Here is a 13,361-nt window from a genome sequence, read left to right on the forward strand (position 1 = left end):
CGGAGCCGCTGCCGAAAAAGCTCTCGATACCGACACAGTCGACACCGAACACCCAACCTTCTTCAGAAGAGCTTTTTCGACCAAAAAACTCTAACTAAAGACCCTAAAACTGGTCAATTGACTCTGAGTTCCAGGAAAAGACCACTGGACATGCCTGCACCAGCCCCACCACCTAAAAAAGAGGGACATAGCCACATTACCTCTTAGAGTCCCTTCTCCACCTCCACCTCCTCTACCACCTCCCCCACCACCTCGTTCTCCTACGCCATCCCCTACACCAGTAGACGATGACGACACATATGATGACACAGAGGACGGTGCGGACGACCTGCCACTAGGGTACCCCAGTCCACCAGCTTCCCCTGACCCCTGGGATAACTATAATACGCCTGATGTCCCTAATGGTCCCGCAAGATGACATCTAGGCCTTCCCCACCAGAAGACACCATGGGTTTTAATCAGCTGGTACACCGAGCTGCCCAGTACCACGGGTCGACCTACATACAGAACCGGTCGAAGAGGATTTTTTAATGGACACTTTTGACACCACACAAAGGTCCACATCCAATTTACCCATGCTCAAAGGGGTTATTAAACACGCTACAGAGGTATTTAAGGACCCTGTTAGGGCTAGAGTAATCAATCCTAGAATTGAAAAAAAATACAAAGCTGCCCCTACAGACCCAGCTTACATTAAGGGCCCTGTTCCATTAGACTCCATGGTGATCTCAAATGCTAGAAAGAGGGCTAACTCGCAAACATCCGGTGATGCAGCTCCGCCCGACAAAGAGTCTAAACTCCTGGACGCCTCTGGCAAAAGAACAGCGTCACAGGCAGCTAACATTTAGCGCATCGCAAACACTCAGGCCCTGTTAGCCAGATACAATAAGGCTCACTATAATGAGTTGGAGTCCCTACTACAACACCTCCCGGACAAATATAAAAATAAGGCCAACGACCTCATACTGGAGGGTAAAATTATCACCAACACCTGCATCCGGTGCGCTCTCGATGTGGCAGATACAGCTTCCAGAGCAGTAAACACAAGTGCCCTTCTCCTCTGGCACGCGTGGCTACGCTTTTCCGGTTTTAAAACTGAGGTGCAAAGCTCTATCCTCAACCAACCATTCGACCAACAACACCTTTTTGGCCCTAATGTTGATACGTCCCTTGAAAAGATGAAAAAGGACACAGACACAGCCAAATCAATGGGAGCCTTGCAATCGCCAGCTCCCAGACGTTCCTTTCGTCGCTCATCCGACAAGGGCAACTCCAGGGGCTATTCGTCTGATAACCAATCCACCTCTTACAAGGCTCCCACCCAATCCACCTTCACCAGAGGTTATCAGATAGGAGGATACAGAAGCAACAATAACAAGGGCAGAGGCAAGACTAACAACACCCGCTCTGCCTCCACCGCTGCCCAATGACTTCTCTCCGCTTCCCCCGGACCATTCCACTCCGGTCGGAGGAAGACTACAACAGTTCCTTCCTGTCTGGACCAACAGCACCACAGACAGGTGGGTGCGACATATAGTGCAATGAGGTTACTGTCTCGAACTTGCCTCTACACCCCCAAACATTCCACCCAACCAGCGTCCAATGTCAACAGAACATTTGTCACTCCTGAAACAAGAGGTAATTTCCTTACTACAAAAAAGTGCAATAGAACTAGTTCCCCTGCATCAACAAATCACAGGAGTTTACTCCCTGTATTTTCTCATACCAAAGAAAGACGGCTCTCTGAGACCTATTCTAGACCTCAGGCCACTAAACCTATACATATAATCAGACCATTTCCACATAGTCACACTTCAGCAGGTCCTCCCTCTACTTTCACAGGGCGACTTCCTTGCTACCTTAGATCTCAAGGACGCCTATTTCCATATTCCCATTCACGCAGCTCACAGAAAATATCTCAGGTTTGTAGTGGACGGGCAGCACTATCAATTCAAAGTACTCCCTTTCGGAGTCACGACAGCACCACGGGTGTTCACAAAGTGCCTAGCGGTAGTCGCAGACCATCCAAGAAGACAACACATTCACGTCTTCCCATACCTCGACGACTGGCTCATAAAAGCCAGCTCGTACAACCAGTGTGTTCATCACACTCACGCGACTATCCGATTACTCCACGACATGGGGTTCACAATAAACCACACCAAGTCTCATCTGCAACCCTCTCACACACAACAGTACCTCGGCGCCACAATAGACCCCTCAAAAGCGCTAGCCTATCCCAGTCCAGCCAGGATAGCAAGCATTCTCGCTCTCCTCACCAAATTTCAGCCGCATCACTCTCTTCCAGCTCGAGTGTTCGTGCAGCTCATAGGGATGATGGCTTCTTGCATATTCATAGTGCCTCACGCAAGACTCCAGATGCGTCCCATACAAGAGTGCTTAGCACGCCAATGGAACCAGGCTCAAGGTCAGCTAACAGATCTGGTGTTGGTAGACGGTCGCACTCATCGCTCTCTGCAGTGGTGGAACACCAAAAACCTTTCCAAAGGGCAACCATTCCTAGAGCCAGTTTCTCAAATTGTCATGACAGCGGACGCATCGCTCTCCGGCTGGGGAGCTCACCTATTACATCACACCATGCAGGGCAGGTGTTAATGTTAATGAAACTTATTAAGCGCGACAATTACCCGGAGGTGTCCTGGCGCTATCTAGAAGTCCTGAGGCTCAAACTGTCAAGGATCCATAATGAAAGAAATCAGTCGTGCACAAAAAGCCAAGTTTTAAGTTCCTTTCTAAAGGACAATAAATCAGGCGAGGATCTAAGATAGAAGGGCAGAGAGTTCCACGCCCTAACAGCTCCATGAACAAAACTTCTGCCTCCCCATCGGGCCCTCCTGATTCTAGGGACTTGCGCCTGTTTAGTGCTTTCTGAACGAAGGCATCTGTTTGGAACATACCAATGTATGCGTTGCTTTAAAAAGTCCGGGCCTAATCCATGCAAGGCCTTGAAGGCCATGGCCAGCGCCTTAAAAAGTATGCGGCTTTTTATAGAAAGCCAATGAAGGGATCTTCTTTCTGGCGTGACCGGGGAAAACCTGGAAGAGCCTGACAGCAGACGGACTGCCGCATTTTGCAAGGTCTGTAATTTAATCAATATGCTTTGTTGCGCATTTAAATATAAACCATTGCAATAATCCAGTCTTGTAGTAACTAAGGCCCTTACCACCGTATGCCTACTCTCTTGAGGGAGCAAAGGAAGCACATTCCTCATCATTCTGATGGTATACCAGGTTTTAGATGTTAATGCCTTGATTTTGTTGATGTGGACACCTCAACAAAAGTTATTCCACATCAATCACCTGGAATTACTGGCCATATTCCTAGCCTTAAAAACATTCCAAAAACAAATATCAGGCAAGACTGTCCTAGTCCACACGGACAAGATGACAGCCATGTACTACATACAGAAACAAGGCGGGACACACTATCAGCTAGCACAGAACATATGGAGATGGGCTATACCTCAGAACATTTTTCTCCTAGCCCAACATGTCCCAGGAGTCCAAAACACCATAGCCGATCTGCTAAGTTGTCAAGCGCAACAGATCCACGAGTGGGAACTTCATCAACAAGTTCTTCAACCATTCTTTCAATTGTGGGGGCAACCACAGATAGACCTCTTCGCCACCCACGAAAAAGCCAAATGCCCAAGCTTCGCCGCCAGATACCCACACCCATTAGGCAAAGCGATATGGATGAACTGGTCAAGCAGATTTGCGTACGCCTTTCCGCCTCTCCCACTCATACCACTGGTGGTGCGCAAACTACGGCAACACTCACTGACTCTCATTCTAGTTGCTCCAACTTGGGCCAGACAACCGTGGTACACCATATTGCTGGAACTGTCCGTAGTTCCGCACCAAAGATCACACCTCTCACCACGCCTCTTAACCCAGAACCGTGGAGAGATCAGACACCCGGACCCAGCTCAGCTCAACCTTGCGATCTGGCTCCTGAAATCATAGAATTTGGTTACCTTAACCTTCCTCCTGACTGTATGAACGTCATTAAGGAAGCTAGACGCCCTACCAGTAGAGCCTGCTACGCAGCCAAGTGGAAACGATTTGTGTTATATTGTTATAACAATAACATCAATCCCCTAGATGTGTCTATCCAACACATCATAAGCTACCTACTACACCTACAAAGGTGCAACTTAGCCTATACGTCTATTAGGCTACACCTTGCTGCCATAGCAGCATATCTACAAAATAGACAACATTTATCACTATTCAGGGTACCTGCCATCATAGCCTTTATGGAAGGACTCAAAAGGATAATTCCTCCCAGAGTTCCACCCTCACCTGTGTGGAATTTAAACATCCTTCTCAGAAGACTAATGGGACCTCCCTTTGAACTTCTACATAAATGTGAGCTACAATTCTTAACATGGAAGGTTGCTTTCCTAGTGGCCATAACTTCTCTAAGAAGAGTTAGTGAGCTACAGGCACTAACTATTCAGGAACCTTTCTTACAAATCCATCACAATAAGGTTGTTCTCCGAACTAATCCTAAATTCCTCCCTAAAGTCATTTCTCCCTTCCACCTCAATCAATCTGTGGAGTTGCCCGTATTCTTCTCGCAGCCACACACAGTCGCAGAAAGAGTTCTACATACTTTAGATGTTAAAAGAGCATTGCTCTATTACATTGAGAGAACACCACCTTTTCGAAAGTCTTAACAACTTTTTGTTTGTTTCTCACCACCACACAAAGGCAATCCCATATCAAAGTCCGGGATAGCCAGATGGATTGATAAATGCATACAAATTTGCTACCACAAAGCAAAACTTACTTTAACTGTTCCTCCTAGAGCCCACTCTACAAGAAAAAAAGGGGATTCTATGGCATTTTTAGGGAATATTCCATTAGATGACATCTGCAGAGCAGCTACATGGTCTACGCCGCAGACATTCACAAAACACTATTGTGTAGATGTGCAATCAAAACAACAAGCTAGTGTGGGCCAAGTTGTACTCAAAACCCTATTTCAGACTACTGCAACAGATACTGGTGGCCGCCGCTAAGGAGGGGGACTGCTATACAATCTATGCATAGTGTGTAATCTGCAGCTCATATGCCTCGAACGGGAAATGCTACTTACCAGTATGCATCTGTTCTTGGCATGTAGAGCTGCAGATCTACACACGCCCACCTGCCTCCACGGCTTCCTTTATCTGTTCCAGAATTATCTTATTTAGATACAGCATACAAGGTCATCTTCCTATTTTTTACAAAGCTCCATCATTTCCCTGCTGGCAAAAAACAATCTGAGGATGGAGCCGATGCCCATGCTCACTATGATCCTAAGGAGGAGTCACCTACTTCGTGACTTCCAAAGACTTTCCAGGACAAAAACAAGTGCAAACACCCGGGCCCAACACAAGATGGCGATCTATGCATAGTGTGTAGATCTGCAGCTCTACATGCCAAGAACAGATGCAAACTGGTAAGTAGCATTTCTCATCTGAGGCATTTGTTAGCTGCTTACTGTGTAGTTGTCTCAAGCAAGGACACTTGATATATTCCTCGAGGAATAATTGATTTTTATTATACACTGGCATAAATATGTCTGTCACTGTCTCCATGCTGTTGCCGGTAGCTCAGCCAAAGGTTCAGACATAATTTTGTATGACCAGCTTTATCGTGGAATGAGAGTGATTCTCTTACTCAGATACAATCTGTACGGTACCTGTAATATACTTGTAATTTGTATTCGTAATGGGTGCAGTAAACTTGCTATGAAGGGGGGTGGAAGTTTTTTTCCATATGACATCAGCAAAATACCTGTTGAGAATTAATCAGGCTCTGGCCAAATCTCCAATCGGAATCACCTTTGGGCCTCATTTCCTTTGGTTTTCATCCTGTAGAGTGTACAGTTATTGCCTTGAAGAGTTCAACCTACCGCATTTTTTTTCTTTTTCTTTTTTACGAAGCTTCACTAGCAGTTTTTAAGTTCAGAGCTGCACAGCAAAAATCTAGGGGCAGCTTCAGTAAATAAAGTCGATCCTCCTTCCTTTCACGACCCTGAAACATATCCACAGGAAGAAGTAAAAGGACAAATGGTACATTCAGTATGGATTACTCTTTGAGAACTAAGCCATTCCTCATCTTTCAGTCAACACTTAAGAATGAGGGTAGCTATAAATAAGTCAATGGAAATTCCCGGATAGGGGGTTATGCTATCTATGTAATTGGTAGCTTTAGCTTAGTGGTTGAACAACGCCTTTCCTATTCAAATTTTTGTTTGGTATATCACCTTGTTAGATATTCTGTGCAATTCTATTCTTAAAAAATTGACCATTTATTCTGTGTGCTCTTTTGATGTAATGTTATAAAGCATTAATTCTCAACAAAACCCTCTTTGGTTCTGTAATAATGTATCCAATGCTTGAGCATAACAGGGTGTCTGTACGTGCTTTGAGTACAGGATTCAATATTAGGCCTGTGCAATTTTTTAGGTCCCGCGCCTAGTGTTGCACTGCGTAGCAGTGCTCGCGCAGCGCGTGACATTTAGTAGGTGAAAAACGGGGTTTCAACACTGACCTAGGAATCTCACATGCTTGTGCGTGTGATTTTCCTTTTGTGCTCCCCCATTGGTCTTTGCGTGCGTCTTTTAATGAAAGACTGCACGCAATTGGCCGAAGGCGGCCGCATAGCTCCTCTCATGGCCTATTGGTGTCTATTACGCGCACCAAGCGTGTAATAAACACCAATAGGCCATGGAAAGAGCAATCATCGTGCCCAGACATGGGCGTGATACTTGAAATCACATGCTTGGCTGTAGCGCGCGGGCGTGTTTTTTTTTTTTTTACATTTCACTGCAGCTTGTTTAATGAAGGCTGCAGTCTGTGCCTGGTTTTTAATGTAAGTGAAAGCCGATCCCCAACCTCTAAGTGCCGTCAAAATGTTTATAATCTAAATATCATTAACTTTAATAAAAGGAGACAGCTATGCGAACCCCTACAGTCCTCGTGAACTACTGGCAACCCAGGGCATGTCTCTTTTCACCCCTCCGAGGATTTAGAGCTGCAATTGTAACCTGAACCCCGCTGACACGTCAGGCGGGCATGGCTGCAGATAGTGCTGCTTGCTGCGCAGAGAAGCCAGTGCTCCCTCCGTGCCTACGGCAGAGAAGGAGACGCGGGTGACGTCTGCGAGCTGCGCAACACCGGGGGATCCCCATCTTGGAAGCTTGGAGCCGGGGAATCCCTCTGCCAGAGAGCCCTGCGCCCACCTCTCGTCGGCGCCGCGGGATGATAGCTCGGCTCTGATCTGTCACACTCTCCTGGCGCGGCTGCGAGATGTCAGGTGCCGCCCGAGAGCTTCCCGGGGACACCGCGCCTGCTGATCATGGCAGGTAACATGTTCCTAAGAGCTCCTTTTAGAGCTGGTTAAGTGCTCTCCTTCCATTTTAATTGGCCAGGTAGTTAACATTGGCTCTCTGCGTGGCTCTGACACACTCCCCGCCCCCCCCCCCCTATTATAATAGCACAGAAAGGACTTGATCACTCACTGACTGGTGGGAAAGAAATCCTTGCTGTGAGCTGGGAAAGGACTGGTCGCCCGCAGTGGATGGTCCATAGGTTTGTGTGCAGCAGGTTTCCCGCCAATTTGGGCGAAGGCAGTAGTACTTCTCCACAGTAGGTGAACACACCCATGATACCAGCATCGGACGAGTGCCGGCGCTCCTACCTGCACTCGAAAGGCGAGGCCGTTACTGTATCTGAGGTAACTAAGGCTTTTTTCACAAACCGCCTACTTCTGGAGGTCAGACATACTTTTACAAAATAAACCAAGCTTAACAGGGAAGGTCTCGTTAGAAGGGTCGGCTGCTGTGTCCCTGGTTGGTGTTGTGTGAGAAGATCATCTGTTCCCAGGTTCACAGGCCAATACGTTTTTAATTTACACTTCACAGCTCCTCAGTCAGGCCCAGACCCAGTGCAACGCTTTTCAGTCACACTGGCCCTCTCAGCGTTAAGAGCTCCCAGGGAAGAAATCTAAAAAGAAAAATGGATTTTCAGACTTTTTTTATTAATCAGACCAGGAGCGCAATTTGTCATTTCTGCTAGAGCAGTCCCTTAAGGTAGAACAAAGGAGAAAAGGGACAACAGACAACCTTTAACTGTGTCCATCCTTGAGACATTGGGGATTAAGGTTTGCTTCTGGGGATGTCAAGACTTTGGAGACAGACGTTCGTTACTGGGGTGGTTGGGGAACATATTGAGATAGAGCGTGACATGGAAATTCGGCTTTTCTTACATCTGGGACTACCTGAGTGTTGGAAAATGCATGTTTTGGGGAGTTTGTCTGCTATATAGGTCACTTCAACATCTTAACGAATTTAAATGTTATGTAAAATAATCCAATTAGATTTTGCCCAAACTGGCATCACAAATTGGTGAAAAAAATTAATGCACGTAGTGTTTTTAATCTTTGTCTGTTCAAAGACTAAAAGGCTGTAGGAAAAAAGATGAAAAGAGCAGCAGCTGCATAATAGAGGATAGCTAATTCAGATTCAATGCTTATTTTGTATGGCGATAGGCAATGCGGGAGATGAAGGAGATCGTACAGCATTTGCCAGATTAATATAAAGGAAGAGCCAACAGCATGGATACAAGAGGGAAAACTATTGTGAACACATGTTTCACGTCGTCTTTTGATTCAGCCCATACACCCAGCAGGCAGCGGCTTGCAAGCATAATATTACACAGACATTCAAGGCAAAGAATTTCTAGTTTTAACTATGGAGTGTAAGATAACATTTTTGGCACGCCATTCATGGTTGAAAATATTTTCAGCGGTGTTGTCGACAATTCACTGTAACAAATGAAACAGTAAAAGCAATGGGAGCTTTGCAGGCCAGAGGAAAGTTTTGTAGTGGTTTCCAGTGTAAGACCGTTCTCCGTTTACGCAGACTGTGCAACAAAACAATTTGACTCTTTAACTCGTGTCACATTAGCAACAACCCTGCCAAGTAAAGCGGGGTCTTGTGGAAGAGGTAAACAAGCAGGTGAATCCCTGGGAAGTCTGCACATGCACTGGACATTAGGAGAGCAATTGTGTACCATTTAAAAGAAATAAAACAATATAGGAAGGCAAAAAATATTTTGTTATTTTCTCCTGCAGACCTGGGGATGGCAGTCATAAAGGGAACCATTGCAAGATGGATAGTACAGACATTCCAAACATGCTACATTTATCACGAGTCCATTAGAAGACAGATTAACTGCATAGTCCAGTAAGAAAAAAAAGCCATTCACATGGTGGTGACATTGGTGTCCAGCAACACAATCACAAAATATTACTACATGGACATTCAGGTCAACAAGGAAGCTGAAGTGGGACAGAATGCCTTAAAACACCTGTTCGCTAACACACACTTACTTCTTCCCAACCTTCCGGGTGGAGGGAATACCGCTATGTAGTTATTGAACAGCATGTGAATCCAGAAAAGAGTCACGCTGCAAAACAAAATGGTTACTTATCTGTAGGAGTAGTTTTGCTGCTTGAAGACTTTTCCGGATTCACACCCAACCCTCTTGACTTCCCTAGAAGAGATATGAGTATTGAAATACGGTGTAGAAACTATACAAAACATAAAATTCACAAAGCCCTAAAATAGTGCAGGTTACCAAAAGAAGAAAAAGGAATCTGGAGATGATGACCACACACTGTTCGGGAGGTGAGTCTGACATAGGGGGAGGGGTATGCCTAACTGCTGGTCGACACACAAGAGAAACAAGCATTTGCAATGCAATAGGTCTCGCATTATTAAAGTTTGAGCTATTGGCATTTCTAAATAATGCAACACCAATAGCCCAATCTTTAATAATGCGAGATCTATTGCATTGCAAATGCTTGTTTTATTATGCATACAAAATGTCAAAAAAAATTCAGTTGGGAACTTTTGCACACGTTTGTCTTGGCTTGACAGCACAGCTATCTCCAAAACCAATTGTTACCAGTTCATTAATATATGCCTACAATGGGTAGTAGCAAAACATTGTTATTATTAGGTTATTAAGACATATAAATGTCAAAGATTAACTGCATCAGTATATGAATTCATATGGGAAATCTTCTATTCCCGGTGACCCTCCGTTACAGAAGTTAATGTTTCGTCAAGTTCTTCTAATAGAATCCCCAATATTAAACTATATACACAATGTTTTACGTGAATTAGTTAAAAATGATTGGAATTAAATCACTCCCATCATAGACATTATACTTGTCACAGAGCATCATCCATATGAAGCACAACTATCTTTGAAGAGCAAAACAAGAACTGCCCTATGCACTGGCAGTTTGGGCTGGGCTGTTCCTATTGCAGCAGGGTCAAGACTGATTTGCATATGGCAGGGTCCAAACTGAGGTGGCATGGTGGGCAAAAGAATGATGGTCTGGGATGCGTCCCTGAGGGATTTCCAGTGATTAGGCACATTGCAAGCATTTCTTCCATCACCTTGTGTGTGTTTGTTGTAATTTTGCCTACCTCTACCCATCATCTCACATCTCTTCTTGAATGGAGTCTTATTGGATATTCACCTAATTTATATTATATGAATACATTCATGTATAGTTTATGTTTTCAAATGTACCTGTTGGCTTGTTGAAGGTGGGGCGAATGATGTATTTTTTGGGTTAGCCCATGTAATATTGTTGCCACTCACTTATGTGCATGTTCTTGCACTAGTATTGACTTTTGATAATGTGAATTAGTGGCCGAGCAAAGGTGAGTATGGTGATGTATGGACTGAAGCACGCAGTACTATCATGGTACGTGTTACCACTCAAACACTTTAACTACAACTGTTCCCAAGTGATTTTTTTAGGTGTTGTTACTCATGCTGTTTTCTGACTACATATAGATCCTTGAAAGCATGCCCATCAGCGAGAAAGTGGAAGAGTTACTTCAAGTGATTGGCCCATTTTATGAAATAGTGGAAGACAAAAGGCCTGGCCGAGGATCTGGTTTAACGTCAGGTGGGGTGACTTATATAGATTGCTTCTATGTTGCTACACTTGTGCCCATTATTGATTGCTATTTGAGTCAAATCATTTGTTTTAATTTAGTGCCTGATATTCCTAAAGCGGTGTTTTCGCAAATCACTTTGTGTTACCAGTGTTGTTGAGGGGGAGGTTCAGATACTATTTTTGGATTTATTCTTTATGAAGATCTTTATGTAAATTGGTTATTATATGTTAAACATTTACTCTGTATTCCACACAATCAAAAATCATATTAAACTAATGTGTAGTTATATATATATATATATATATATATATATATATATATATATATATATATAATATATTCTATATTCTACTGGCGGTCGCCAGTAGATAGTTCTAGTTAGGACCGTGTTTCCATAGGAAATCCGCAACATTCTATTTGGAATAACTTTGGCGCCGGTCGACGAATCCTCGCGAAATTTTCAAAACTAATGGGGCGCTACGCTCCGCTCCTACCCTGAAAGTCTCGGGGGGATTCGTCAAGCGGGGGCTGAGAAAAAAGGGGGGTCCCAAAACGCGTTTTCCCCATGCATTTTCCCATAGGACCTTTAGTCCGAGCTACAGCCCAAACGGCTGAACAGAATTACTTGAAATTTGGCAGAGAGGTAGTCCTCAGGTCAAGGATGTGCCTTTTGTAGGTCTGGTGTAAATCTGTTCAGTAGGTCCTGAGAAAATAGCATTTAAATCAATATATATATCTGTAAGCGCGCTCCGTGCGCTTACCGTAAGCTTACCGTACGCGTACGGTGCCGTGCGCGAGCTCAATTCTGATTGGTGGTTACATGACTGTAAACATTCGAATCGGTCGAAATCAGGAAGTGTCGGCCGCCATTTTCTGTCTCTCGCACTGACAAACAAAGGTGGGGAACGTGAAAAGAGGGCAACGAAGAGAGTTGCAGACCCCCTAGTGTTTGTCAGGGGGTCCAAGAAGGACCCAAAAGTACGAAAAATACATTTAATAGTTTTTTTAAAAAAATCGCGGAGTGCGCGTACGTTAAGCTTACCGTACGCGCACGGGAAAAAAATAAAATAAAGAAGTAACAATCACATTTATTAAATAAATTAAAGGACCCACAAGGCAGAAAAAAACAAATGTTACAGTGTTAAAAAAGGGGAGGCGCGCACCGTGCGCGCAGGGTGTGCGCACAGTGAAAAACCAGGAAAAAAAATAAAAAATAAATACATAACTTAGCATTTAAAAAACCGTACAAATTCACTGAAAAAACCATAGGTTTCACACACGTTATAGTTAGGAATTATCATTTACAAAACCTTGCAAATTCACTTAAAAAACCATAGGTTTCACACATGTTATAGTTAGCTGTACATTTCACTCGTAAAAAAACAATGAAATTCCACGTTCTAGTTAGATCAGGTAACTATAACTTGCGCGACCGCAATCCACAATGTGTAATTTCAGATGTCATCATTGATGTCATGAGTGATGTCACTGACCATGTCATGAGTGATGTAATATGTGACGTCATCAGCAGTTTATTGTGGGCGCGCAAGTTATAGTTACCTGATCTAACTATAACGTGGAATTTCATTGGTTTTTTACGAGTGAAATGTACAGCTAACTATAACATGTGTGAAACCTATGGTTTTTTAAGTGAATATATATATATATATATATGGATGCTAAACTTGCATCTTGTCATTTTATGCATCTCAGCTTCAAACTCATGCACTGCCAAAGTAAGTTTGACTGTGTATATGTTTGCCAATTCCATGTTTAACAAGTTAAATTTAGATAGTTTTGAGATCATGCATATTTTTTGTAAACGTTATTGCCACTTGTTTGTTTAAACTTTATCTTTAATACATTTTTCCAATATATCATCAGATCAGAAGCAAAAAAGTGATCTGACAGCTTGTGCCCTTTATCTTCACGATGTCAAGTGAGGTGGAGGCCTTTGAGGGTGTGTTGCTCCATATACTGGCAAAATATGTTTCGGGAATGCCCCCGAGACTATCTAGTACTGTTCTTACACCTGAATCGGCACAACCTGTTTTTTTGACAAATTGTCATTGACAATGCTGATCCTTCAGCTCCAGCACAGTTCTAGGACCTTGTGGTGCACAGTACATTAACCCCCAGTATTGCGTCCAGCATTGTTGACATTGCATCTAAGGCATACTTCCATTATAAAGCCACAATAAAGAATTACTACTGGAGGGGAGTCAAAAGAACATTCCTAACTTCCAAGCATTCTAAAACACAAATTGTATTAAAAACATAATACAGCCTGTTACAAAATAATTCTTCATAGATAATTCAATTACAAAAATGTAGAACCATATCAGTCATGGATCGTTTAGATC

General features: G+C 43.7%; 1 protein-coding gene across 6 annotated transcripts in view; it reads left to right on the top strand.

Moving 5' to 3' along the window:
* ACBD5 (acyl-CoA binding domain containing 5) overlaps positions 1-13,361 on the top strand; it is a 319,177-nt gene that overhangs the window by 59,516 nt on the left and 246,300 nt on the right. For all 6 annotated transcript variants that reach the window (XM_085631746.1, XM_085631748.1, XM_085631752.1 and 3 more), the window contains exon 5: positions 10,892-11,006. In XM_085631746.1, coding sequence (XP_085487872.1) covers positions 10,892-11,006 — 115 coding nt within the window. The remainder of the gene's footprint in view (positions 1-10,891; positions 11,007-13,361) is intronic.

Source organism: Triturus cristatus, chromosome 10 (genome assembly GCF_964204655.1).
Source record: "Triturus cristatus chromosome 10, aTriCri1.1, whole genome shotgun sequence".
In the NCBI taxonomy this organism is placed as follows: domain Eukaryota; kingdom Metazoa; phylum Chordata; class Amphibia; order Caudata; family Salamandridae; genus Triturus; species Triturus cristatus.